The 27,883-nt window shown below is 48.6% G+C and overlaps 1 protein-coding gene and 1 long non-coding RNA gene across 26 annotated transcripts; one reads left to right on the top strand and one right to left on the bottom strand.

The window, feature by feature from the left end:
* The first annotated feature begins 121 nt into the window (after positions 1-121).
* ZSCAN20 (zinc finger and SCAN domain containing 20) lies at positions 122-23,442 on the top strand. Of its 25 annotated transcripts, none has more exons than XR_011533308.1 (10): positions 160-255; positions 703-796; positions 6,190-6,714; positions 10,748-10,934; positions 11,387-11,463; positions 11,756-11,840; positions 13,534-14,220; positions 15,314-15,742; positions 16,298-19,164; positions 22,492-23,442. XR_011533308.1 is itself a non-coding variant. In XM_070595182.1 (10 exons), the coding sequence occupies exons 4-10, from the start codon at positions 6,304-6,306 to the stop codon at positions 17,554-17,556; spliced, it is 3,132 nt and encodes a 1,043-aa protein (XP_070451283.1). In that variant the 5' UTR covers positions 213-345; positions 703-796; positions 2,573-2,677; positions 6,190-6,303; the 3' UTR covers positions 17,557-23,442. The 25 variants fall into 25 exon arrangements, 22 of the variants coding, with proteins under 22 accessions (XP_008527154.1, XP_070451256.1, XP_008527147.1 ...); XR_011533327.1 differs by having other exon boundaries at positions 198-255; positions 6,193-6,714; positions 15,317-15,742; XM_070595182.1 differs by adding an exon at positions 2,573-2,677 and having other exon boundaries at positions 213-345; positions 15,317-15,742; positions 16,298-23,442.
* On the bottom strand, positions 22,450-26,930 carry LOC139079587 (uncharacterized). The gene is made up of 2 exons (XR_011533328.1): positions 26,278-26,930; positions 22,450-23,070 (listed from the first exon to the last, which is right to left on the bottom strand). It is a non-coding gene; the product is annotated as an uncharacterized lncRNA (long non-coding RNA).
* Positions 26,931-27,883: the final 953 nt, after the last annotated feature.

Raw genomic sequence — 27,883 nt, 5'->3', positions numbered from 1 at the left:
GCCCTCACGCTTAGAACCTGTTCCGATTTGTCCCGGTGCCGGGGACCGGGAGGAGATGACGTAGCTATTGGCTGACGACATCTGAAAGGCAGCAAACGGAAGGGGCCGCCCACCGGCGCTCGCGCGATTCCTTCTGGGAGTTGTAGTCTCAGACGCTCCATTCCCGGGGTGGCGCGATTTGGACTCCGCGTCCCAGCATTCCCTGCGCGAACCCTGGAGCACTTCCGCCCTGTTGTGAAGTGGGTGTCTCGGTGGGTGAGTCCGGGTGGCGGAGCGGGGGCAGCTGAGACTCAGGCTCTGGGCTGGAGACTTAGGAGGTGGTGGTGTCCCAGAGGGCCGGGGAAGGTGAGAGGGGAGAAAGAAGCCTTTATGTGGAGGTGGGGGGTGAGGGACGCTCAGAGGCTGAAGGGTCTGGAGATGGGAAGGGTCAGAGAGGGGTCGGGGATGAGGAGGGAGATAGGGGGCCCTGGGAGTGAGGAGGGTCTTAGAAAGGTGTGTAGGTGAGGAGACCGAGAGAGTTTCTGGAGGTGGGAGGGTCACAGAACGGTCTGGGGGACACAGAGGGAAGGCTAGAGTGTTCTGGGGCTCTGGCAAGAAGTGAAGATAAGAGGGCCTGAGCTTGAAGCCTGACCTTAAAAATAGTGTTCCAGTCTCTGCCTGCCCACCTAGAATAAACATATCTGATTTGATACCCCCTTACAGTTTCTCTACTGGTTGTGACCTCTGGAACCCAGTGGGAGGGACCGGCTATTGTGTTCGGCCCAAACCTGCACCTCTTTCCTTCTGCGTGATGGAAGTGAGTGGCATTATCATCCACTTTTCCCAGACGCCCTCTGAGTCCTCTTGCATTCTTCCACATCCAGGGATCTTCACATCTTTCAGTGTCCCTACTGTGTCTTGAATCTGCCCCTTCCTTGTCAGAGTTTTTGCTGAAGCCTCCACCCTTTCACCTCTGCCTGGACAAACACATTGTAGCTAGCGTGAACTGTGTAACTCACAAATCTGATTATGCCTTCTGCTTAAAAACCTTCATTGACTCCCATCACCTACAGAATTAAGTCCGAACACCGTAGCCTGATATTCAAGACTCTTCATAAAGTCCCTTGTGTCCTAATCTTCATGCACCACACACTCCAGGGCTATCGAGGTTCCCCCCCGTTTCTTGGGGCCATTCTTTCTTCAAGAACCAACTCAAATGTTACTTTGTTCAATTCTCTAAGCAGATTGGGTCACCCCCTGACCTCCAGCTCCTACAGACCTCTTTTACTGCATTTACTTCATTTGATTGTAACTATCTGTGACTTTATTTTATTTTTGGTCTCTTCTGCTAGACTGTGAGTGTTTCCAGGACAGAACAGTTTCTGAGTCATTTCCGTTTCCCCATTGCCCAGTGCAGAGTAGTAAATACTTGATGTCAGTCGAGTAAATCAGTAAATATGTGATGAATGCGTGAATAAAGACCATCCAGGGTGAGCTTTACTCTACCAGGCTTGAAGACTGCTGCTTCCAGTGGGTTTCCAGGGGCATGAGCTTTCCTATTCTCTAGCCTGTCAGGGCTGTCTTTGCTCGAAGCTGGTTCACTGCCTATGGGAGTTTAAGCCAGGGGTGGCAAATATTTGGAGTGTGTGCTGTCACTTGCCCTTCCTGTGTCTGGCAGTCGTAGCTAATTGGTCACAGCACATATTCACATGTGGAGTCGGAGTCCTTAGCGCGGTTGACCGAAGTTGATGCTTTAAATGAAACCTATTTGCTTTCCCTGGTTTAAACCCTTAAGTGTGAGGTCAGGCTGCCTTAAGCAATAGCCTGGACCTTCAGCTGAGTAAGCTTGACAGCCCAGTTTCTTTCTCTTTGGAGGTCACAGACCAGTCTTGACGTTTCCGGTGGGACTGGGGCAGATCTTCCCATCCTACTGGGTGGGCTTCTCATGTCCACATCCACACTCACTACCCCAGGAGCCAGGATGCCCTTCAACTTCCCCATGTTTGTAAAGGGATGCTGATTTTGACAGCAGTTGACACTTATTCCTTATTGCTTAGGGGAATCTGTACCCTTTCTAGGTCTTCCTGGATATTAAAAGAATCCTTTGAGATCATTTAGCTGAAAGGTGGCAAAGTGACAGCCTGTGCTGAATGAAGCCTGCCATCACACTCTATTTAATCCCCATGGTGTTTGAAACAATTTTGAGTTGGTGGCCAATGTTTAAAAAGCCAGAGTTCTAGCTTCTCTTGGAAGGATTGGAAGGGCCAGTGTTCCTCCGGGTGCTCCCCTTAGCTACAGTCCCCACCCCACTCATTGACTCATTTACATTGCCTGGCCCCTATAGCCATTTAAATTTGTAGCCACTGATTCTGGTCTCCCTGTCCCTTTGCTTTACTTCCATCGTACTAATTGGGGAACCTGGGGCAACTGCAGAGTAGGGTCAAGCTGTAAGCTGCAGTCTGGATAGGCAGCTGCAGAGGCCACGTGACCTGTCCAAAGTCACACAGCTGATAAATGGCAGGAGTGGAACTAGAACCCTGATCTGCTCGCTCCTGCCTTAATGTTCTTTCCACTCTCCATACCATCATCTCAGGAGTTTGGATGACTGGCAGACGTAGAGGAGGCTAGATGGTGAGGTTAAGAAAAATAACCAGAGAAAACGAATCTGGGCTTAGATCCCAACTCTGCCACTTGCCAGGTACGTAACCTTAAGTGAATCTTCTTCATAGCAGCTCAGTTCCCTGTATGTATATTGAGGATTAAGTGGAGTTATACCTTACAGGATAATTCTAAAGTCAACACAGAAGGTGAAAATCACTGTTAGCCAGAAATCACAGTCAGCTTGAAAAGCCTTTGGCGAGGAGCCATTTAGAAACCAACACACGGTCTTTGAATAAGCTAACCAGCACAGTCAGGTTTTCTTGGTTGAACATTAGATGAAAGAGTTGGCTTGTGTTTAGGGAACACGCTGTATGAAAGACACTGCTCACACTCAGTGGAAAGAGGCTTGAGGGAACTCAGACCAACCTGGGGACCAGCAGAGTCATGGGTATCATCGCCGCATGCTCACTCTGGAATAGGCACATAATGAATGGAATTGGCTACACTATTAAATTACGTCCTTCTCTTTCTGGTGTTTGTATGTAGTTTTATGTGTCAGTTACAGATCAGTGTAATACAACTCAACACTAATGACACTTCACTTGCTTGCCTGGAGGATTCAGTGAGTTATGAATGTAGAGCACTTAGCCCTGGGCCTGGCACCTCATGGGCACTCAGTAAGTGGGTGCTCTTTGAGGTTGCTGATCCGAGTGAGGCCCCGAGATTCCTCGGAGTCTCAGGACTAAGGAATGGCCTGTCCCTTTTTCCTTTATCAGCTGTGTGTGAAGACGGTCTGCCCTTGGCTGACCGTGTTGACCTCCCTCTGTGGATAGGCTTCTGCTATTCCTATCTGTCTAAGAGAGTAGCAGAAAAATCTCTCACATTTGTATTTGAAACTAACCTTTGGGACTTTCAAGTCTTCTCAGAAGAAACTACCTATTATCTGAGACTCTGGGCTTTGGTCCTGGTGGGACTACTAATTGCCTATTTTGTTGTAGTGTTCTCTCTGTGCAGGAGCACACACTTTGCTTGCTTATTGACTGTCTCTCTCATTAGACTGTTACTCTGAAGGTAGAGACTCTTTGTCCTGGTTACTATTGGCTCTGTAGCTCCCAGTACAGTGCAGGATACATACTGGGGCTCTAGTGACTGGTGAATTAGCCCTCGTGTAAGAGTGACACAGATGTGTTTGGACTAGTGCATGATTAAGGCTGTGGTTAAAAAAGAAATTTCATGAAGCTTAATTCTTTAGCTTAATAGAAATTATGGGCCTTCCATAGCTCATTAGGCTTTTGATGTACAAGATTTACCATTTTAATAAAAGGCGACAGAACTTCCAATGGCCCTGCTATTTATCAGACACTAGATTGGGCACTGTGGATACAGAAATGAGTAAAATAGTACTGACCCTAGTAATAGAACCTAATGGGGTTGTCAGATGTAAAAAGAGGGGACTGCAGTCGTGTAGGGTAACACCTATGTTAGAGGTATGTCGCAACTGCTTTGGGAACACAGGATTGGGGAGGCGATTCTTGGAGAGCAGGGAGGGGGCCAGGGCATGACAAGGGCTTGTCAAGGAGCTCTAAACAGATGAGGTGACATTGGGCTGGTAGCTGAAGGATGAGCAGGAAGCTGCCAGGTGGCCATGAGCTGTGTTCCTAGCCTCTCCGTAAGTACGTGGAGGCCTGCAGGACAAGCCTTTCTTTTTCATTACCCCTGCCCTGTTTACAGACAATCCAGTCAGATGGCCTAAAATCAAAATACCACCCTCCCTCCATTCTCAATTCAGCTGCGTCCCTCCCACTTGGAAGCCGCTAATAGCCTCCTTTGAGTGGGTATTTTTTATGTCATCTCGATTTGTTGGGAATGACACAAAGAGCTCATTTTTCCAGATAACCCAGCAGGAGTGTTGTCAGAGTCTTCATTGTGTGAAAGAAGCAACCCCAGACGTTCACTCAACAAGCATTTACTGAGAGCCTCCTGTGTTAGTGCCCCAGGCTTATTGTGAGAGTGGGGAAGGGGAGGGGAGGGGGGGACAAACAAGAGGAGTAAGCTGTATTCCTTGCCCTAAGTAATCTCCAGGGACACATATGTACACACCCCCCTCTAATAAAACGTAGAAAGTGGCAAGTGTCACAGAGATGGAAATAAAGAGGAAAGAATTCCTCTGGCATGAGCAAGAAGGTAATTTATACTTTTTTTATCTAGTGTGCACAGAAAGGGATTAATTATAATCCTTGCTTCTTGAGACATCCCCATCATTCCTTGACCATTATTTCAGTGTTATTGAGTGCTCCCTATGTGTGCTGAGCACTGTGCTAGGTCCCTTGGGAGCTTATGATCTCGTGGTTAAGATAATTACCATGAAGTATGATCAGGGTAATAGGAGAGAAAACATGGGGAGGCCTGGAATCTTGTGGCTGAGGACTGAATCTTGTTTCAGGGCTCAGGGAGGCCCTCTTGGAAAAGTACAATTTACGCTGAGACCTAGCTAGGTGAAGGAAGGGAGGAGACTGTTCCCAGAGGAGATCACAGCATGTGGGAGGGTTCAGAGAGCAGCATGAGGTGGGAGCTGCAAGCTGTGCTGCTGAAACACCCTGGCTGGTGGGAGCATGGTAAAGAGGTGAGGATGGAGACGTGAGCAAGGTTTGCACTTTGTCCTGAGGGAAATGGGAGGTCACTGAAGGGTGTTTAGCAGAGAAATGACATGATCAGATTTTGATCTAGTCCGGTTGTTGTGCAAAGACTGGACCAGGGGTTGGGGTGAGAGGAATGGAGGCAGGGCCATGAGTTAGGAGGCTGATCAAGTGAAAAATGTGATGATCCTCTGGACCAAGGTCACAGCACTGGGGATACAGATGCTTAGAAGGCCAAGTGGACACAGCTTGGGGATGAGTTGGATGTGGGGGATCTTGGAGAAGGTTAATGACCAGGTTTCCGGTATGGGTAACTTGATGGAATGTGATGCCTTCACTAGATAGAGAGCTCCAGAAGAGGGACAGGTTTATAGCAGAAAATGATGAATTCAGTTTTTGACCCATTGAGTTAGAGATGCCTAAGGGACAGTCAAGTGGAAATGTCCTGTAGGTGGTTGGATTTTGGGGTCTGGGAGTCTGGAGACAGGTCCTGGCTGGAATTTTGGGAGTTACCAGTTTAGAGACGGACAATGCCAAATGGGTGGGGTGACCAAGAGGAAGTGTAGAGTGAGAAGGATTTTGCAAGGAGAGCACCCTTAGAGGAAAGCTATAAGGCCCAAGAAGAAAGGCCTTATGGAGGGGGTGACATTTGGAACCCAAGTGGAGGGAAGGTCAGACTTTGGATACATGTAGAAGAGAGGTAGGCTGTTTGAGACCAGATCGTGGAGGCCTTGATGTCAGACTAAGGGTTTAAGGCGTGTCCCAGAGGATTTAACACTGTGCTATCTTCGTCCAAGGTATGCTGGCTGCTGGTTTTGGGGCCAGATTGTGGTCTAACTTCCTGTTTATGGGAAAGGAGTGTCTCTTAGCAGCCCCACCCCATGCCAAGGCAGTGGAAGGTATGGGGGAGGTGAAGAAAACGATGCTCCTGGGTCCCTCTTGCTCACTCTATCCTTTGTCTTTCTGCCTTCAGCAGCCTGGGGAGCATTTCCTCTCCCAGAAGCCCCTTGAAGGACACATTATAGATGCAGGAAGACGTTGGACGAGGACAGCCCAGCTGAAGTGAGGTTCAGGGTAGACCGTGGCCATGGCCCTGGAATCCCAGGCCCAGGCCTCTCCCCGACCCGAGCCTGAAGAGCTCCTGATTGTGAAACTGGAGGAGGACTCCTGGAGATCAGAATCCAATCCCCGGGGGAAGGGCCGTGAGCTTGTCCCTGGCCCTGAGGTCTCCCGCCAGCGCTTCAGGCAATTCCAGTACAGGGATGCAGCTGGACCCCACGAGGCCTTCAGCCAGCTCTGGGCACTCTGCTGTCGCTGGCTGAGGCCGGAGATCCGCCTCAAAGAGCAGATCCTGGAGCTGCTGGTGCTGGAGCAGTTCCTGACTATCTTACCCAGGGAGGCCCAGGCCTGGGTGCAGGCACACCACCCGGAGAGTGGCGAGGAGGCGGTGGCCCTGGTGGAGGACTGGCATCGAGAGGCCCAGGCTGCGGGAGAGCAGGTGAGGCGAATTGTCTGTTCTTCAAGGAGTGGCCTGTGGCTAGGTTAATAATTGCCAAAACCACAATAATAATAATAGTTAATATTATTATTATTGAGCAACTGACGTTTATTGAGCAGTACTGTGTACCAGGCACTGTTCTAGGTGCTTTCTATGTATAATCTCATTTAATCCTGTTAACAATTTAATGAGATAGGTTATCTTATTTTTACCTAGGTACTGTTATCCTAATTTTACCAGTGCAGAAACTGAGGCAGAGAAAAGGAAGGTAATTGGCTCGAGGTCGCACGGCTCCTAGGTGGTAGAGCCAGGATTTGAATTCAGGCAGTCTGGCTCTAAAGCCAGCATTCATAACCATTGCTCTAAACTGCCTCCCAGGATCATATTCTCAGTATGATTGATTTGTATTGTCTTTTATACTTAAAATCTCTCTCTATATATGCTCTTTCTGGATGCTTATAGCAGTAATGTAGGTAGACGGAAATAGCATTATTGTCCTCATTTTATCGATTAAACTAAGGTTCAAAAGGTCAGGTGGCTCACAAGGCTCAGTGAGTATAAACCAGAGCCTAAACCAGATTCTTAGGTTGCGAGTTCATTGTTCTTTCGACTGCATGACAGATGCGCATCTATAAACCATGGGAATTACAATATCCCTGAGTCATGAGGCTCAAATGAGATATTAACTGACATTGATTGAACACTCACTGTGTGTCAGACCCTGTTCTGAGCTTTCTATATGCATTGCTCGTCTAATCAACACAGCAACCCAATAAGGTAGGTACTGTTATTATCACCATTTTTCAGATGGGTAAACAGAGACTCAGAGAGGTAAGTAACTTGTCGAAATTTATCTAACTAAGTGGTAAAGCTGAGATAAGGGAAATAAAAGTATTGTGGGTTTAACATTCACAGTTTTAACAGTTTGCAAGAGACCCTGAAGGCCCATGATATAATTTGTAATTTTGCTGTGATACAAATTTTGAATCCTGCTCTGGAGCCGGCATATGTAGAATAAGGCCTTTAGCTGGCTGCAGGCTGAGCCAGCCACGCAGAACCTTCGTCTCAACATAACCCTATTGCTTCCACTTGTTATATAGTAATTCCTATGATAATATACTTAATCACATTTTGTTGGGGTAAATTATGGGTTTGAGAATGTACCCCTTGCAAATGGCGAGAGTTTTCTGTACGTTGTAAAAGGTAAAGCTCTATATAGATGTGAGATTAGGAGAAGAAAGGTTTAAGGTCTATGGCTTTGCTTTTTGGATTCCTTTACAAACTGATTGAAGTTACAGAAAGCATAATATTTAAAATTACAGAACAGCATGAGAGAGTGTCCCTTATTCTAATATACCATCCCGCTCTCCTGTGTTATTTCTTTTAAAGAAACCAGCTATTTGAGGGCCAGCCCAGGTGGCCTAGTGGTTAAGTTCGGCATGCTCCACTTTGGCGGCCTGGGTTTGGTTCTAGACATGGACCTACACCACTCATCTGTGAGTGGCCATGCTGTGGTGGTGGCTCACATACAAAAAGAGGAAGATTGGCAGTGGATGTTAGCTCAGGGTGAATCTTCCTCAGCAAAAACAAACCAAAACCAAAACCAAACAAAAAAAGAGAAACCAGCTGTTTGTCTTAAGTGGTAGTGAGGAAACAAATGGAAGTCTTAGGACTTGAGAGCTGGAAAATGAAGACCCAGAGATGAGAATTGACTTAGATCTTTATACATCTTTATGATGCTTCATCTGTAAAATGAGAGAGTTGGATTAGACCAAAAGTTCTCAAATTATACCCTGTGAGCTGAGCAAAGGTGGAACTGCTTCTAAAATTGAGAAAAAGACTACTATCAACCACAACCTCCCCCGCAATCAACATCCCTCACCAGAGTGGTCCATTTATTACAGTTGACGAACCTACATTGACACAATGTCATCGCCAAAGTCCATAGTTTACATTAGGGTTCATTCTTGGTGTTGTACATTCTGTGGGTTTTGACAGATGTATGATGACATGTATCCATCATTATAGTATCATACAGAATAGTTTCACTGCCCTAAAAGTCCTCTGTACTCTGCATGTTCATTCCTCCATCCCCCAACCCCTAGCAGCCACTGATCTTTTTAGTCTTCAAAGTTTTGCCTTTTCTGGAATTTCATATAGTTGAAATCACACTGTAGGTAGCCGTTTCAGCAAGACATCTTTCACTTAATAATATGCATTTTAAGTTCCTCCATGTCTCTTCATGACTCGATAACTCATTTATTTTACCACTGAATGATATTCCATTGTCCGGATGTACCACAGTTTCTCTCTTCACCTACTGAGGGACGTCTTGGATGCTTCCAAGTTTTGACAATTTTGAGTAAAGCTACTATAAGCATCCATGTGTAGGCTTTTGTGGGTACGCAGGCATTTTTGATAGATTCTTTATTCATTCCTCTCCCAACCAATATCCTACTGATTTTTTTCTCCTCATTGTCACTTGAATCTACTTCCTTCTATGTCCACAATTACCATCCATCGGATCAAAATCTTTGCTCAGGCATGGCAGTGGTTGGGGGAGCTAGGGCTGGAGTGAGGATTGTTGTGGAGTCAGGCGGTTCCTCTGTAGATTGTAAGACTGTAACTGTAACAAAGTGAGGTGTTTTTTTTTTTTCTTGAACAACCATATAAGAATGTTGACAAGCAGATGTTTTCTCCCTCTGAACCACACAGGACGTTGGTGAATCTCCTCATTTGCAATAACTTTTGTTGCTCATGGCCCATCCCTATGTATCTTCTCAAGGGTAAACGTCCCTCTCTTTGAGAGTGGATTTGAGTTATCCAATCAGCCAGAAGATTTTTGGAGATAAGTTTGGCAAACTGAATAAGTTGATGAAGACGGATGTTATTATTTTATGTCAAAAAATAAGGTTCAGAGCAATGTTTATAGTTGCTACCTTTTGTGTGAAAATGAGGAAGAAATAAGAATATATATTTATAGTCGCTCGTATATAAAGAATGTCTGAAAGGATTCAGAAGAACAGCGGTTACCTGTGGGGACGAGTGGGGAAGCAACTGGGAAGGTGGCATGGGGTATTTTAGCTGAAGATACCCTTATATATATTTTCTACTTTTGAGCCATGTGAATATTGAAAATATCTATTGAAAAAATTGAAATGCATTTTTTAAAGTTAGGTGTTTCTATAAATAAGGCAATGAGATTGTTACATTGTTGGGGTTTGGGGGCCAGGAAATAACATCTTGGCCTCTATCTCTGAATTTGGAACCAACTGAGAGATAGAGATAAGAAGTTAGCTTTATGAGTTATGCTGAATTGGGTCATGTCAGCTCTTAACTAATTATTTCCTTTTATTTTATATGTATTCTCTGTATCTCTGAGTACTTTTTTGCTTAAACGTCTACATTGAATTAAAATTGCCACTCATGTTTTCCTTTTGAGTAGCAGTGGCTCATCCTTCTGTTTTAAGAAGAGATGTGCCTTTCTGAAACAGCACTTACTTTATTTCATTTTAAAATTCCATGTATAATTCTTTGTCCTTCCTTTTTCTCATATTTCTTTTTTGAATTTCCTTTGCCTTTCAGCAAGAGTATTTAGAGTCATAGTTGCATCTGTTTTTATGCTTTCCTCTGCCTTTTAATGTAAACCTGTTTAACTTTTGTTTATTTATTTTTGGAGAACTTAAAAATTAAACAACCTATTTTTGATGTTTAGAGATTATTTTTTAATGTCATAAAGATTTCACATAATTTGTCTCTTTATGATTCAAAATGTTTTGGACAATAGTGGCCTCATTGAGACACTTATTAGTCTCCCTGTGTTGAATAAGACAGTAGTCATTTGATGATATAAATGCTGGTCTCTTTACTGAAGTCAGTCTGATGGCTTTGTTGTCATACTTTGAGTCATCTTTGAATCTTAAAACGAGCCTATTACCTCTGGACCCCAGTTGTACTCAAAAGAACATTCCTTGCTCTACCAAAATTGGTCTCATTGAACTGATGATTGGGAACTTTGACCGTCTGTGTGTAGGAACTGGAATTGTGTGCAGAACAGACCAGGTCCTTAAAGGCAAGGCAGGAATCTCAAAGCTTTCAGCTGCAGCCAGCAGATCACTGGCCTGAGGGACAGTCCCAGAAGCAGTGGGTGAAGAATCCATGCCCTGACTTTCCCAAGCATCTAGACACCAAGATGGCACCACAGCCCCTGAGAGAGAGTGGTGAGTACCAAGAATCAGGGGCTATCAGTAAAGAGGGGTGAGGGGAGGGGGATAGGGAGGGTGCACGGGGAGAAGGGATGTGCAGAATTCAAGGCAAGGGATAAAGTAGTGTCTGTGGACACACTGAGAAGTAAGGCAAATGAGCATTGTAAAGAAGATGAAGCTCCCAACGGTGTTAGCATGCCCACTATATCTGAGTCCTGCTGCAGATTCAGGCTAGGACTGGGGCGAGGTGGCGATCATAGGAGGTGAGGGCTGGCATCTATCACATGGCACATCACTCAAGGCAGCTTAGGAGCTAATGCTCTAGAAAGGAGGTAGGAGGGGAAGTCTGCACTGGCATAGGGATAGCCTCAGTTTGACTCAAGCATCACTTTTGGAAAGCTGGACCTGAGGGGTGATGGTTTTTGGGGACCAGAGCTCAGGCTTCAGAGTCTTTTTCTTCTCCTTAGCTGTCCTCACTCCCCGAGTCCCTACTCTCCCAAAGATGGGGAGCGTTGGAGATTGGGAGGTGACAGCTGAGTCCCAGGTAAGCTGCTGTTTGTTTTCCTTTATTGTCATTACTTCTCCTGTGCTCTTGCCCCTATGTTCCTCTCCTCCCTCTGTGGCCTGCCCTCTGCATTGGGCATAAGGCGCAGGGTGTTAGCCTCGGCCCTTCGCCCTCAGGCCACTGGGTCTCTGCTTGGTCCTGCTGCTCCTTACGATGCTGACCTCCCACGTGGTGTCCCTGTGTCCATTATCTTTCCTGCGGCATGGTAGGGTTCCCAGGCTGTTTTCAAGGGTCAGTGACATTTGAGGTCCTTTTCTTTTCCATCTCACAGGAAGCCCTGGGCCCTGGCAGACATGCTGAGAAGGAGTTCCGCAAGGACCCGCCAGGAGACAGCTGTGGGAACGGCGTGTCCCTGGGTAAGGAAACAGGGCCCTCTGAAGAAGATACTATCAGGTTTCTGGTACGTTCTGTTCCCAAAGAGATTTCAGCCCCTCCCTTCAGTCTCGTGGCTCTGTGAAGTCTGTGGAATTTCAGACATAGGAAGAAGACATGTGCTTTGTGGCCAGCACTGTGGTGGCAGGGATGGAGTGCCTGCATGGAGGCTGGCCGGCTGGCCTCCCAGAGCCTGCCCTCTCAGGGCTCGTTCCCTTCACTTCCTCAGTACTTTCAGCACGGTCCAGGGGCTGGGCTGGCCTGCTGTCTCAGAAATCCAGTGGCTGGCTCTGTGGCCGAGTGGTTAAGTTTGCGCGCTCTGCTGCGGCGGCCCAGGTTTCGGATCCTGGGCGCGGACATGGCACTGCTCGTCAGGCCACGTTGAGGCGGTGTCCCACATCCCACAACTAGAAGAGCGTGCAACTAAGATATACAACTGTGTACGGGGGGCGGGGGGTGGGGAGATAAAAGCAGAAAAAAAAAAAAGATTGGCAACAGTTGTTAGCCCAGGTGCCAATCTTTAAGAAAAAATAAAAAATAAATAAATCTCTGAAAAAAAAAAAAACCAATCTTTTCAGCATCAAACAGGACCCAGCTCTCAGGGGCAGACTCAAGTGAGCTAAGCCCATGAGACTGACGTATTAAACCACGATGAGAAATAATACTTGAAGCCATATGAACAGCACAGATTCCTTTCTCTGTAGACACCTTTCCACGGGAAGCCACATAATAATGAACCGCTTCCCTGCGGAGCGTGGGATCGGTGTGAGGGGAGTTAGACTCGGGAGTGGGAAAAGCAGAAGAAACAATGATAGGTCTGACCCATGTCAGTGAGGTACTAGAATCTTGTTGGCACCTTGCTTGACAATATAGCCCTTTTTTACACATGATATCTGGGGAAAATAGTGTTCAAAGAAACGGATGTTGGGAAATGCTGAACTAGATCATCCTTCAGCTTCTTTTAGCTCTGAACTCTTTCGTCTAGTTTTCTTCAGATATTTATATTAATTAATGACTTCCTATTTCATTAGGGCTGGGGTCTGTTGGGACAGCAAGTCCTTTAAACATAGCTAAGTTTTGAAAAATAAGGAAATTAATTTTCTCACATTGTTGGAAGTCCAGAGGAGGGTGCTCCAACCACAGTACAGATTGGCTCAGCAGCATCGCAACAGCGCTAGGTTCGTTCTTTCTCTCTGCTCTGCCACCCTCAGTATCAGCTTCATGTTAAAGCTATTTTGTGTCATAATCAAAAGATAAATGCCAGTGGCAGTTGAGGCCACAAGTTTCCTAGCAAGAGAGACTCACCCTTCTTCCACCCCAAACACACACAGAAAGAGAGAGAGAAACCTTTCTCCCAACCATTAAACTCATCCTGATTGGGCCAGTTAGGCCGTGTGCCCATATCGGGACCAACGACGGTCATTCTTTTGTATGATTAATTTCATAACATCAATGAGACAGCAAACAAACAAAGCAAACGGGTCAGTTAACGTTCATGGTGAAGCGATCCTGTTGCCTCCAGTTGCCTCTCCCTGTCCCTCCAGACCTTTTAAGGGATTAGCATGGGAATTCCTCGTTAGCCTCTCACAGGGAAGTGATGGATTTCAGGGACGTTCGGAGAAATACTGCTGAACGTATCATTTCTACTTAATCATTTCCCTTCTTCCTTTTGTATAGGAGTTCCAGTTTTAAAACCAAATACTATCTCCCAGCGAGAGCAAGGACCAGAATTTTGGGGTCCAAGCCTTATAAATTCTGGGAAAAGGAACACTGCGGATTACAGCCTGGATAATGAACAAACAAAACCAGCTCAGGCCGTGGCCTGGAGGGACTCCAGGGCCTGGGAAGAACAATGCCAGTGGGATGTGGAGGACATGAAGGTGTCAGGTGTGCACTGGGGCTATGAGGAGACCAAAACTTTCCTGGCAATTTTGAGTGAGTCTCCTTTCTCTGAAAAGCTCCGGACTTGTCACCAGAACCGCCAGGTATACCGGGCCATTGCAGAGCGCTTAAGGGCACGGGGCTTCCTGCGGACACTGGAGCAGTGTCGCTACAGGGTCAAAAACCTCCTACGGAATTACCGGAAAGCCAAGAGCAGCCACCCACCAGGCACATGCCCCTTCTATGAGGAGCTGGAGGCCCTGGTGAGGGCTCGGACAGCCATCAGAGCTACAGACCACCCAGGAGAGGCTGTGGCACTCCCTAGGCTGGGGGATAGTGACGCAGAGATGGATGAGCAGGAGGAAGGGAGCTGGGAGCCCGAGGAAACGGCAGAAGACTGTAACGGGGATGACCTGGCCACCGATGAGTCTGCCCAGAGGCCCAGGATTCCCGGGGGCCCAGCTCTGTTCCAGAGTCGTATTGGTAAGAACATAGGGGTTTAATCGGATCCAGATTCCAACCCTCCTGCCAGCCATACCTCTGCCTCCTGAGTTCAGGGCACAGACTGCAAGTCTGGATTGATGCCCCTGGAGTAAGGCACTTGGTGCCTGAGGTCATCCTCCTACTCTCCCTTCCTGTGATCAATACCCTTGTACGAGTTTTCTTAGTTATAGAAGCAAACACTTTTAAAACCATAAGGGACCTTAAAGAGCTAGTTCAATATTTCTCAGAGTGTGTCACTGGTGATGTGGGGAAGGTCATAGGTGTTACATGAGTGAACGTTCAGCTTTAATGCGGATGAGCCCATTAATCCGTGCTTTCACAGTAAATTTAGCTAAAGAAAAATATTGACTGAAATATTTAACAGATACAGCAGAAATGATAGTATATAGTTAAACAGTCGATGTTTGGGAAACACCCAATCATTGTGAAAGTGGAAACACTGAAGCCCACGAGATGAAGCAGCTTGTCTAAAGATACACAGTGAGTCAGGGGCAGCGTCAGGATCTGAGTCCAGTTTTATGTGGTTTTCCCTCCACCATGCTGCCTCCCTGGGCTGCATCATTTACCTGCGAAGGAACTAAGACTAGACCACTTCCTTTTTATTCCTTCACAAAAGAGGAAAGGGCTTCAGTTGGACTCCATTGCATGATTATTTGAAGTCTAATTGTGTCTTTAGGGATTCTCAGTTTTCGTGTTTGTTAAGAGGAAAATTCATAAAGTGAATAGAGGACATGTATTGAATGGATATACAGAGAGTCTCTTGGATCTCAATTACAGGCCTGTCTCTGAAACAGTCTGCTGAAGCCAGAGGAGTGGGGTCATCTGGTATAATGTGGCCCCCTAAGTCCTCCCCTTCAACCAAGACACTTAATCTCTTAGAAGGGGGTACGGTGGGGAAGCTCTGATATACTCCTAAGAAGCAAGGGTATATTCTGTGCTGGTACCCCAGGCACCTCGACAATTTCTGAGTTGCTTGTGTTCTAGGCATTTAGCAGGGCAGGTGACCCCGATCCCTAATGACCTAGGCAAGTCTCATTAAGTCTCACAATTCTGAACTCTTCACTCTTGACAGCAGGTGTGCACTGGGGCTACGAGGAGACCAAGGCCTTCCTGACCATTCTCAGTGAGTCTCCATTCTCTGAAAAGCTTCGCACCTGTCACCAGAACAGCCAGGTGTACCGGGCCATTGCAGAGCGGCTGTGTGCACAGGGCTTCCTGCGGACACTGGAGCAGTGTCGCTACAGATTCAAGAACCTCCTTCGAAGCTACCGGAAAGCCAAGAGTAGCCACCCACCAGGGACATGCCCCTTCTATGAGGAGCTCGACTCACTGATGAGGGCTCGGACTGCAGTCAGAGCCATGGGTACCCTCAGGGAGGCAGCTGGTCTCCCTAGGTCTGGGCAGAGCAATACTGAAGCTGATGACGAGGAGGCCTGGAATGAGATGGCAGATGATGATGCCACCAAACCTCCAAACCCATGTCCTAAAACCCCAAACACTGGTAAGCCGGGAGTAATTGGATATCCACAAAATCCACAAGCATGCAGAGAGAGGGAGGGAGCCTGGCTCATTATGTTTTGTCTCTGAACTAAAAGAGATAGTGGAATTGAACAGGAAAAGGACTTGTGCTTTGCTCAGATGATCCCCAAAGGTGTAATCCCCGAAATGAGACAGGCAGTCAGGTCTAGGTTTTACTGGGATTCATCTGGGAAATTATACAGTTTGTTCAATCTCATATGACACAGGATATACTGAATGTAGTAGAAGGAGGAGGTGTTCATTGTTGAATAGTGGGATAGGGCAGTTGGCCAGGGAGACTGACCAGCTGTCTGCTTGGCCTGGGCCTCATGGCTCCTTGTGGGGTCACCATGTCCCCAACTCCATTCTCAGAAATTCGTGTCTGCAGCAAAACTTGGTCAATTTCATGTCAGTCACATTTCTAAGATACAAGGTACAAGATGTAAATTCACGTTTGACAAATTCACAAGACATGAGATATATAAATAGATGCTAACTAATAAATCAACAAAAAACACATTTCTGTTTATTCTTTCAGGTTTTGAGATGAGGCATGAGGATGAAGACCAGATTTCAGAGCAGGACATTTTTGAGGATTTGCCTGGAGCCTTATCAAACTGTGCTACAGAGGGTGTTTGCCACCCTTATGACTGGGGGGAGGACAGTGAAAATGAAAATGAAGGTGAAAGGCAGTGGGGAAATCCCCCCCAGGAACAGTGGGAAGAATGTTCTTCTGAAGAGGACTTAGAAAAACTTATTGACCATCAAGGCCTGTACCTTGCGGAGAAGCCCTACAAGTGTGACATGTGCGTGAAAAGCTTCAGTCGGAGCTCCCACTTCATCGCCCACCAGCGGATCCACACAGGTGAGAAGCCCTATGCGTGCCTTGAATGTGGGAAAAGCTTTAGTGACCGCTCTAACCTCAACACCCATCAGAGAATCCACACTGGAGAGAAGCCCTACACATGCCTGGAATGTGGGAAGAGCTTTAGTGACCACTCCAATCTCGTCACCCACCAGAGAATCCACACGGGGGAGAAGCCCTATAAATGTGGGGAATGTTGGAAAAGCTTCAACCAGAGCTCAAACCTTCTGAAACATCAGCGAATCCACCTGGGAGGAAATCCTGACCACTGTCGTGAGCCTGGGGACCACTTTGGCCAAAGCCCATCCTTCGGTGCTCACTGGAGGAACTCTGCAGAGGAGCCAACTCCTGAACAACCTCAAAGTGCCAGGAAGAACTTGAATCCTCCGGGACCGCAGAGCGCCAACTCAGGGGAAAAGCTTTACCAGTGTTCCGAATGTGCAAGAACCTTCTCTAAGAGCTCTGCCCTCATCAGTCACCAAAGAATCCATACGGGGGAGAAACCGTATGAATGTGCTGAATGTGGGAAAAGCTTCAGTAAGAGCTCCACGCTGGCCAACCATCAGCGAACCCACACTGGGGAGAAGCCGTATAAGTGTGCGGACTGTGGGAAATGCTTCAGCGAGCGCTCCAAGCTCATCACGCACCAGCGAGTGCACACAGGGGAGAAGCCCTACAAATGCCTCGAGTGTGGGAAATTCTTCCGCGACCGCTCTAACCTCATTACTCACCAGAGGATTCACACGGGAGAGAAGCCTTATAAGTGCAGAGAATGTGGGAAATGCTTTAACCAGAGCTCCAGTCTTATCATTCACCAGAGAATCCACACTGGGGAGAAACCCTACAAGTGCATGGAGTGCGGTAAAGACTTTAACAATAGTTCCCACTTCAGCGCCCACCGGAGAACCCACACAGGAGGGAAGGCATCGTAGGAGACACCTCCTCCCACAACAGAAGAGATAAATGTATATTTAAATCCCCCAGATGTATGCTAGAAAGAAACGTTCCCAATTTTTAAGTTTGGTGTATACCCAGGGAAGTTAAATCTTGATATAATCCAGGTAATTCGGAAGTGAATTATAAATGCTAAGGATCCAGATTTGACGGCACTTTTCTTAAGTGTAATTTGTTTTTCTCCTGTAAAAAACCCACACACAGTCCTCAGGCTGGGCTTAGATTTGCTGTCATGTAAGAGCTTTATCAGTGTTTGAGCCAAACTGGTAACTTAGGGGATTAGAGGTAAATCAGTGGTCCTGAGCAGTGATCCCAAACCTCGCCATGCCTTCACACCGGCCACATGTGCACGTGTCCTGTTGGCATATTGGCACGTTCTCACACATGGTAGTTTTCAGTCGAGCGTATCCTCACGGGAGAACTTTGAGCCTCTGGTGAGAGAGGGGGATAATTGAGAATCAGTGGCCTAGAGCAGGCCACCGTGAGCTCAACAAAGAGTAGGAACAACAGTGACATCATTGTTAAATCATGATTAATACTAGCAAAAGTGGCCAGTGTTTGTTGAGCATTTGCTCTCTGGGGGGCTGTATGCTAAGCACTTTAGACACATCGTCTCATTTAATCCTCACCGCAGCCCCGTGAGGTAGGTACTCGTATTCTCCCCATTTTTCAGAGGAGAAAACTGAGGCTTGGGAAGGTTAAGTCACACATCTGAAGGGGGCAGAGGCAGGATTCAATCCAATCCGTCTGTCTCCAGAGCCTGAGGTGCTGTTACCTTTATGCTGAATCCCCTTTCACATCAGGGCAGGTAACTCAGGGCCAGGATCTCCAAGCACTTCCTAGACCACGTTTCCTGTTAAAATTCTTTTACGAATTCTCCTTGTAACAAATACGGAAACAGAATCCCTAAAGATTGAAGGACAATGTTTAGAATTGGCAGTGTGCTTTGAGCAAGGCTAAGCATTTGGTGGGAATTTCCCTCTTTACAGTACAATGGGTAAGAGAGAGGTGGGTTGAGATTGGGGAAAATACGGAGCCAAAGCGATGTTTCTTTCAGTGAGGTACTGCTCTGGCTAAGGAAATGGGGTTTAAGGTTTCCCCTTTCCTTGGGGAGTCACGCCTGCTTCTTGTTGCCCTTGGCTGGGTCAGGTTAGACCTTAGAAACCTGGGCCTGGGCTTTGGCCTCTCTGACCCTTCCCTCTGGGCATAGCAGACGCCTGGTCCCTGGTCCCCATGCCAAGGTGGAGCAGGAGGGCGGTGGAAGGAGTTGGTGTGTGGGGCACTCTGCTGAGAGGACTGAACGCCGTTCAGGGCACGGTTTTATCCTGAGCCCGCTCATCCCAGGCCTGCCCACGACTTTCTAAGTGTTGTCCCTTAAGACCCGCCTCCCACACAGGCTAGATCAGGGGTTCACAGGATGGTTTTCTAAGCTGCAGCCCTTTGGCCTCCAGAGTTTCTCCTCAGCAGGGTTTAAAAATGCTGGCCAAGGGCTTTGGTTTCCACAGGATTTTAAAGGAAAACCCCTCTCCTGACGTCTGCCTCTGACACTGGGATTCCGTTCCTACCCTGGTTATTTCACAGACCTGGTAAGTGCCTATCTGATAACGGATGGGTTGGAACCTTGAAAAATGCGACTTTCTGATCACATGTGAGGAAGTCAGTGGAGAGGTTTGACTGCCACGGAATGATCACTCCTTGACCCCTTCCTTGGCTTCTCGAGACCTAGCTTCCGTGGGATCCCTGCCTGTCAACTCCTGCCCGGTTTACTTTCCTGGCTCACGAGATCCCTGAGGGGCAGGGGTCATGGGTGAGGCTGGACTGGAATCAACAGATGTCATTAGCTGAAATAAGATGCTATCTAGGGCACCGTAGGAGCTGAGAGGAAGGGCCCTGAAGGAGAGGAAGGGAGTTCCAGGGAAAGGCACAATGGTGGAAATAGCATGGATTCAGGTGGGGGTGGGACCATAGCTTCTTAGCACTGTTGGGGTGTAAAATGGGAGGAGAGGAGTGGTGGGAGCTGAGATTGGAGGGGGCAGGGTCATGGAGGACCCCATGTCTGAGTGGAGCTTAGATACAGGCTGAGGGTGGCATGGTCAGAGGTGCACACATCTAATAGCTGAATGGAACTTGGGTTTGCTACAATTAGGGTGACCTGTTGGGATGCTATTGCAATATTCTAGTGAAAAGTGAGGGTCTGAACTAGAGCAGTGGTTACACTGAAGACGAGGGGTGGATTTGAGAGGTTTCAGAGGCAGAATTGGGGACAGCACAGGAAAGCTAGAACCGTGGATGACTGGGCAGAGCATGTCCTCATGCAGAATTGAGAACACGGGAAGGAGATGCAGCTGGGGCAGGAGGGCGGAAGATTGTGTTTAGTCCGGGACATTTTGAACTTGAGGTGCCTAGAGGACATCTGAGTGGCGATATGCAACAGGCACTTGGCTATGTGGGCCTGAAGCTGGGGGAGAGGTTAGGAGTAGAGAGTTCTCTGTGTGCCTGGTAGTTAAACTCTGAGAACGGGAGTCTTTTCAAACTCAGGAATATTGGGGCTTGGACAGAACTTGAGAAGCCCCAAGTGTGGAGGAAGATGCCCCTCAAAGGAGCTCTAGGCCACTGCCCACACCCCCCAAGCCCCGCACACTCCTGTCATCTTTTGGACACTGCCTCCATCCCTGCCGACCCAAAATTCTCAGTGTAGTCCTGAGTCTTCTGGAACCTTCACTGTGGAGGCCAAGCTGAGCTCTGTGCAGAAGTGAGATGGCAGCCTCTCCCCACTTGAGTGTCACCCGTTCCCCTGCTAGTGTGCTAGTGTCTCGTTCCCAGTGAAGTTTTGATGTTTGTTACCTGTCACTCCTTTCTCGTAACTCTTAACTGTGGGTTCAGCCGTGAAGGCAAGGGCAGCGTGGGCCGGGAGAAGACTGGGCCCGGGTGGACCCTCCTCCCTGTGTACCCAGCTCTTCCTTTGGAAGAGGTTCTCTTTCCGGTGGCTTCTGTGTTTGGGTCCTGACCACCACTTTCCCGGGGCACCTGGTCATCCTCCAGCAGGTCTTGGCTGCTCGAATAAACTGGCATCTGGTTTTACACATCCTGAGCTTTGTTGACACGAGTCCGCTCCTGGGGCGGAGCTTCACTGCGAACGGGCCTCAGCCTGGGCGGCTGCCGGTCAGCCCGTGCTGTGGGGGAGACCGACACAGTGAATGCTACCTGGGGAGGGTGGAACTGCGAGCTGCGTCCCTTCACTTGGTTTCTGTGCCCTCCACCCCAGGAGGGGCGTTGGCTCTTCTGAGGTGACTTAAGGGCACCAAAAGGACTCTCCTTCCACGACTCAGGAGGCAGCGGACACAAAGGAAGGGGCTGGAAAGGTGGGGCTGAGGCTGCTTTAGAGACCCAGTTTTTTCTTAGGCCTTGGCCTCAGCAGCTGAACTCATGGTCATGGCTTTCTCAGCCTTTTGTCCCCACAGCCCCCTGCCCGAAGGAGTATAAGGTACCTGGGGTCCTCCCATGCTGAAAATGTGACCGTCAGGACCCCTGGGTCCCCTGGGTGGTCTCCTCTGCCCCATCCTGTTCGGGGACCCCTGGTGGGGATAGCTCTCTGCCTTCAGGCTGCAGAGAAGTATATATTTAGTCACGTTGTGGAGAAGAGTGACGCCCTCTAGGGATGGGGCAGAGTTGTGCCGTAGTGATGCAGTGATGTCCAGAGGCGGGGTGGACTCATGTTACCCAGGCTGCCCTGGGTCTTGGGACTCCAGACGTCAGTCCCAGGCCTGCTTCTCCATTTGCGCCCTGCATTCTGTTCCATTTGCATTTTTTGCCACTGGGTGGAAGCTGACGACTTCCAGTTCTGTCTCCTGCCCTGGGCTCTCCTCTTAGGGGCCCAGTCACCTGCCCGCCAGCCCTACGCGGGTGACTCCCGGGCTCCTCCAGCCCCACCATGCCCACCTGCTGCCGTCTTCGGCCTCCTCGCCCACACATTCAGCACGTGCACTTAGGTACACACTCAGTGGCTCACAGACAAGCCGCCTTCATGTCGCCAGGGAGTCTTGCACACTCAGACTTCTGACAGACTCCGTCTCCCAGACACATGTTCTCCCTTCTAATGGCACTTTCCAGCTGGGTGCGGTTACCCAGCTGCCTGGGAAGTCTTTCTGGATGGAGTCAGTACCTGCAGTCAGAATCCTGTGAAACATCCCCTTACCTCCATTTTGATCCCATTCTTCCTTTAGACGTCCCTTACCCCCCCACATCTTAGCAGCAAACAGCAGCCTCTGCCATAGAGGTTGGTGCTACGTGCAGTGGGAGGTCAGGGGAGTCTGGGATGGCAGACACTTTTGTCGTCTTCCCCACAGCTCCTAGCCCCCAACACCGGTATGACCACTAGCATATATTTAGCACCACTTTTCCCTCACTCTGATTTTAGGCAAATCTGGAGTTAACTCCAAAGGCATATTTAGGGGGCTAAAGGCACGTTCTTCTTCACCTCACGGTTACTTCCCCCACCCCACGGTGCAGCTGAGTGGATGGCCTCTCCTCATTTCCCTCTGTGCATCTCTCACCTGGCGCCTGTCAGGAACCCTAGAAGGAGCCTGCGCCCAGGAACCCCCTCCCGTGCTGCTTGGGGGAAGAAGCAGAGAGTGTGCGGGGCCCCTCTTCTCAGTGTGCTGTCGGTTCTCCTCCTCTCAAGGCTGAGAGCTGCTTTGTTCTAACAGTCACTTACTTAAGTCAAGAGCATCAGAACAGTCAAGGGCAGAATCCAGGTGAACAGTTTGGCCTGGACTCACTGATCCACATAGACATCGATTTTCTAATCAGGGCACGGTTAGTGATTCTCTTGGTGTGTGATGATTCTGATCCTGTCTGCCATCACATAGTACTTATTTCTAAAGTCACATTTATTTTTCACGTTTTCATTGTAGGAAAATGTTCCATAATTGTGCCTCCTAGAGGGGAAGAAGATTGAGTAAACAAGTCTATCTCCAAGGCTGGTGTGGATCAGCACTGCGGGTTCATCTGAGCCCAAGCGGGAGAGGAACCACGGGCAGGGGTTGACAGAGCCGTTGTCACTGAAATCTCTTCTGAGTCACTGGGGCTCAGGGAGCTCCACTTGGTGCCAGGTGACAAATGTGGCAGAGCGGAAAGGGCTCTTCCCCCTCCTTCCACAGAGAACGTGGGTTGGCTTCAGCACTTTGGAGAATTCATAGATCTCAGAGTAGCTTCTGCATATTTAAAGAGAGCAGAGACCAGCAGGAGTGGGTCAAGGGTGTGCCCTGGAGGTGGTGGTGAGAAGCTTCTTTGAAACCCTCAGTGCCAACCTCACCTGGGGTCCAGGTCAGGAGAACACCTCTACAGACAGCACCCAGTGAGGACAGGGCTTGTTCATGACCACATCTGAGGTCCCCAACCCCACCCCACCCCACTCCTGAAGTTTCCCAGAAATAGACAGAGGAGGTGAGGCCAGCTGGGCTGGAGGTCATGCTGACCCCGTCTGGCACGTCCTGGGGAGACAGAAAACACAGGTGTTATCTTTGGGGACCTTCCTTGAGAAACTAATTTGTTATGAAAACTAGACATCTGTGATTGATTTTCATCCTCTCTTAGTGACTGTGAAATTAAAATGGATTAAAGTTTGGCCACAAGGAGGCTCAGAAGTTTAAGGTCCAATCCTAAAAAGGGGACAGGCTCTTTGGGTTTCAACATGTGCATCAATCCATGCTTCACTTTATTTGGCCGTGTTTCACTTCCCTATCCTTTATTGTTTCGTTTCTCCTGTGGTATTATATATATCTCCTAAAGCTGGTCAAATCCTATTTTGGTGAAGTGATCTGATAAATTAACAAATTATACTGATTAAACTGGAAAATAGAAAAGATGAACTTGTTTCTGATTCTTCTGGCATCTTCCTGTTACACCAAAGCAAGGAGGAAAGGAGGAGGGGAAATCAGGAAGACATGGTGAGGCCGTCAGGGAGGATTGGGGCCCAAGATCTCAAGTCCCTTGTGTTGGACTGGCATCATCCTTTCACTGTTCTCTATGCTTCTTCAGATCTGGGTGGATGTACACAACCCAGGAGTCATTGCCTTCTGCCCATAACAGGTGGCTCCTTGGTCTGCTGGCCTTCTCCACACAGCTACTTTGATGTGTCTCCCAGGATCTCTGTGCTAGGAAATCTGAAGTATCTGGGACCCAAATAGCACAAGGATGATAATGGATGAAAAGAAAGAAAGGTGTTCCCAGAGGGCCTAGTCTTACCGGACTCTTCCGATTTTCCTTCAGGAACAGAGCTGACACACTTTGTACTTGAGAAGGAGAAGGGAGCTGGCGGGTCTTCATGGGTATTCTTTCCCCTCCTCCCTACACCCATTCCTCTTCTGGTAATATCCAGAAGACTCTGTAGCTCAAAATTGGAGTTTCCTAAGAAACTCACTCTTTTATCCTTGTTGAACGGTGTATAGGCAGCTCTTTCCTATTTAGACTCTGTTGTCCTCGAATTCTGGTTGTGAATTGGTCGAGAGAGAAAGAGCACCATATTTTAGAGTTTGATGTGGCTCTGTTCAGAATCCAATGGAAACCTGTTCCTTCCTGTAGATGTTGGAATCTCAGTTGTAGATTGTAGCAGTGGTTGTAATGTTCTGCACATCTTAGGATAAAGATGGGATCTGGGAGGAAATGGGTTATGGTCTCTGTGGAGGAGAATTTCTGGGTCTTTGCTGACATGTTCTCATGGAACTTCTCTCTAGCAGTTGCTCCAACAGTGACCAGATCCACAGGGCTTGCCTTCCTGGAAGGCAGGACAGAAGCCACAGACTCCTTGGCCATGCTCTTGCTGTTAGCCATGGTTTGACCACAGGTACACCATGGCCCAGAGATCAGTTACAAGTGTTGGAGTTGACTAGGGCTGGCTAGCCAACCCAGGCAGGAACAAGAACTCTGTTATCAGTCTAGGTATCCAGAGAGCTAGCCAAGACCAGTGTGACTGAGAACTTAATACTAGGAGAGAAACCCTTCCTGAGAGAGATGCTTTGTGGACTGGGGCTGGCTATCTGTTGGCCCCCATGGCAATAGGCTGTTGGGTGCTCATGTCACCAGAAGTTCTGGACTGAACCAGGAATCTGACTAGCAGGGACACCTAGTCCCCAGCTAGGCAGTGGGAATCGCCAGGTGAGACTGGGGCATCCTTGGGGTTGAGGTCTGAAGAGGAGGCCTGAGGGATCTGACAGTTACAGGTCTCAGACAACTTGAGGAAGGAGCCGGGTCAGAGGCAAAGGAAGGACTGAGAGAAAGAGGGGGGCCAGTCAGAAAGGATGGTGGTAGATGGGAGGGCAGAGGGACAGAAAAGGGAAAAGAAGGAGTAAAATGACAGGCAGGGGAGGGGGAAACCAAGACTTGGAGAGGGGTAGGGTAAGTGGTAAAGTGGTAAAGTGGGTCAACTGTCCTGGTTGTCCAGGGCGTAAGGTGGGGGTGGGGCAGGCAGAACTGAAGAGGAGAGGGCAGGAATGGGAGCAGGTGGAGGGGAAGGGGAGCAGGGGAACCGGAGGCAGCTTCCTAGTGGTTCCCAAGTTAGAAATGAGGGCTGGGCCGCCTGGGTCAATATTCTAGATCCCTCTCCCATTCTATTCTCCTTTGAGCTGGACTCCATAGTAACCAAGATCAAGAATTCTTAGCCGCACTGTTCAATATGGTAGCCACTAGCTGCCTGTGCTTACTGAGCCCTCCAAATGTGGCAGTTTGAACTGAGATGTCTTGTATGTGTAAAAGATAACACCAGATTTTGAATACTTACATGAAAAAAAAGAGCAAAATATCTCAACATTTTTTATATTGGTTACATCTTGAAATAACAATATTTTGGGCATATTAGGTTAAATAAAAATATTGAAATTCATTTCACCTGTTTCTTGTTGCTTTCATAATGTGGCTACTAGAACAATTTAAATTATATGTGCAACTTGCATTCGTGGCTTGCATGATACTTCCGTCAGACAGCACTGTTCGAGGGCATTTGAACAAGGAAAGACCCCTGAAAGCCTCATTTTGTGGATGAGGAAGTTAAATTCCAGGGGCTTGCGCAGGGCCTCCAGACAAATGTCACAGCACTTGGACTAGGATCCAGGTCTGTTGATCCCCGTCAGCGCAGGGCTTTCTCCATAAGCTCACGCTGGTCAGATACAGCCAGGCCCGCGCACAGGCATGAGCTTGCCCTCCTGGTATCGCATGAGAAGCAGGGAAGGTACACCTGTTGCCCCCACATCTACCTCTTTTCATAAGCCTGGGGCCTTAAATGGCCCAATTATCACTCTTGTAAGGAAGGCCACTGAACGATGGGCCGTGCGCACCAGATGAAAGCAGTAACTGATCAAAGAGCTGAATCTGGGTGCTGGGGACTGGGAAGAAGTTTCTGAAGCTGGAATAGAGCTAAGGAATGAAGTCAAAAATCGCAGTCTTAATCTATATGTCACATCTCAGCTTTCAGAATTTTTCAGAGTTTATCTCATTGAAACTTACTCATGTGCAGATTTCAAGGGAAGATGTTACACCCATTTTCCAGACAAGGAAACTGAGGCTCAAACAGGAACTTGTCTGGAGAGCTAGGATAGCAGATGGCTTTCAGCCAGGCTTCCTGGCTGCTGGTTCAGTGCTCTTGCCGCTTAACAGCCAAAAGCCAGCTGGCTAGGATAAAGAGGATTAAGAGGAGGGTCACTGACCGTTAGTGTGCACTTGCCCACTCTCTTGGCTCCAGTGAAGACAAAGAAAGAATCTTGGGTACTTCCAATGTTGATTTGCTCTGGGTCTCTGTGGGACTCCAGGGTGTGCAAGATGGATTTCGTTGTCTGCCCCAGACACACAGGCTCCCCATTCTGTCTGACCTGTCCAGAGAGTCAGGGCCGGCGTCCAGAGTCCCGAATGGCCTGGCTCAGTTCTCTTGCCCACGGCTGTGTGTGCTTCTGCAGGGGGCTAGCGCTCCATACTCTCTTCCTGGACCTTCTCTCGCTGTCCATAGACAGAGAAATACCTACAGCTGAATTCTCTGAGACCAGAGGGCCCGGTGTCAGGACTCCCTCTCCCAGGCCTCCCTCACGTGGCTGATTTTATTGATCGTCCCCTCCTAACGCCCCGGGCGGTGGCTGCTTCCTTGAGCCTACTTCGTCAGACTCTTGCCCTCCCCCACAAAACCTGTCCATCCAGTCCTTTAGAAGTCCTGCTGCACAGTCACCAAGCCCAGAGCCTCCATCTTGTCCCCTAACCTTTGCTGCACTGCCCGGCCTTATTGAAGTCCGCCCTTCTCCAGAGGGCCCTGCCCCTGGCAGCCTTCTCAGACAGAGGCTGCCCCTCTGCTCATGGCCAAGTTCCTCTGGGCGGGGAGGCAGGGCTGCTGTCCTCACTCCTCACTGCTGCCTCCAGCTCGTTACTCCTCCTCCCTTGTTCATGTGACCAATAATTGAGAACTAATAGCTATAAAGCACATTATTAAGCACCAGAGGGCCAGGCGCTCTGCTAAGGGCTGTGGAGGACACTATTTCAGCCTCAGCACAACTCCCTGGGGTAGTGTTGTTATCATCCCCGTTTGAGGGCTGCAGAGGCTCAGGTTCATAACGTGCCTCAGGTCACACAGCCAGGGAAGTGGGGAAGCCCAGGTTCCAGCTCGGGTAGTTTGGCTCCAGGGCCTGCACTCTTAGCCATTAGGTCCTTGAAAGCCTGCCCCTTTGGTGCTCCTGGCTTTCACCTGTGTCCTCCTGCAGCCTCTCCCTGAGGCAGCCCTCACCTCCTCGAGAGGCTCCTGCATTCACTGCAGACATCCTCCCCTGGTTAGCATCTTCCTCTGCACCCCAGCCCTTGCCATCACCCTGGGTGACAGACATCCACAGCAGAGCCCTGCAGTCTTTGACTTCATGGCTGCCTCTGCCTCTCCAGCTCAGCCACATTTGTCCCTGAGCCCACCACTTCTGATATCGTTGATTCGATGAATCCAGACACTCATCTCTCTCCTGAGCTCCAGATTTGCTTAACTAATTCCTTGGCATCTCCTCTGGGGCTCAGCAGGTCCATACTGATTCCCCACTAAACTTGTTCCCCAGCCCTCCACCCCTTTCTTTTCCATCCCAGTAAAGAGTCTCATCATCCATGCAGTTGCTCAGGCCAGACATTTGAGTCACCCTTGGTTTGTCTCTCTCCTTTGCCTCATATGCAGCCACCACGGCATGTGGAGTAAGTCTCCAAAAGAGATGTCAAATCCACCCATTTCTCTCCATTCCCGTTGCTACTGCCTTCATCCCGGCTACCATCACCCCGACCTCGTTGACTGCAGCTGCC

The sequence above is a fragment of the Equus przewalskii genome, chromosome 2 (assembly GCF_037783145.1).
Source record: "Equus przewalskii isolate Varuska chromosome 2, EquPr2, whole genome shotgun sequence".
NCBI classification, from domain to species: domain Eukaryota; kingdom Metazoa; phylum Chordata; class Mammalia; order Perissodactyla; family Equidae; genus Equus; species Equus przewalskii.
This window is presented reverse-complemented; position numbering and strand designations above follow the sequence as displayed.

What these genes read in the sequence shown, in the direction of transcription:
- ZSCAN20 (XM_008528932.2), top strand. Translation starts at nt 6,304, where the DNA reads ATGGCCCTGGAATCCCAGGCCCAGGCCTCTCCCCGACCCGAGCCTGAA. An exon ending in AGGTGACAGCTGAGTCCCAG is followed by an intron (nt 11,464 to 11,755) that starts GTAAGCTGCTGT and finishes TCCATCTCACAG; the next exon opens with GAAGCCCTGGGCCCTGGCAG. An exon ending in TGGGAACGGCGTGTCCCTGG is followed by an intron (nt 11,841 to 13,533) that starts GTAAGGAAACAG and finishes CCTTTTGTATAG; the next exon opens with GAGTTCCAGTTTTAAAACCA.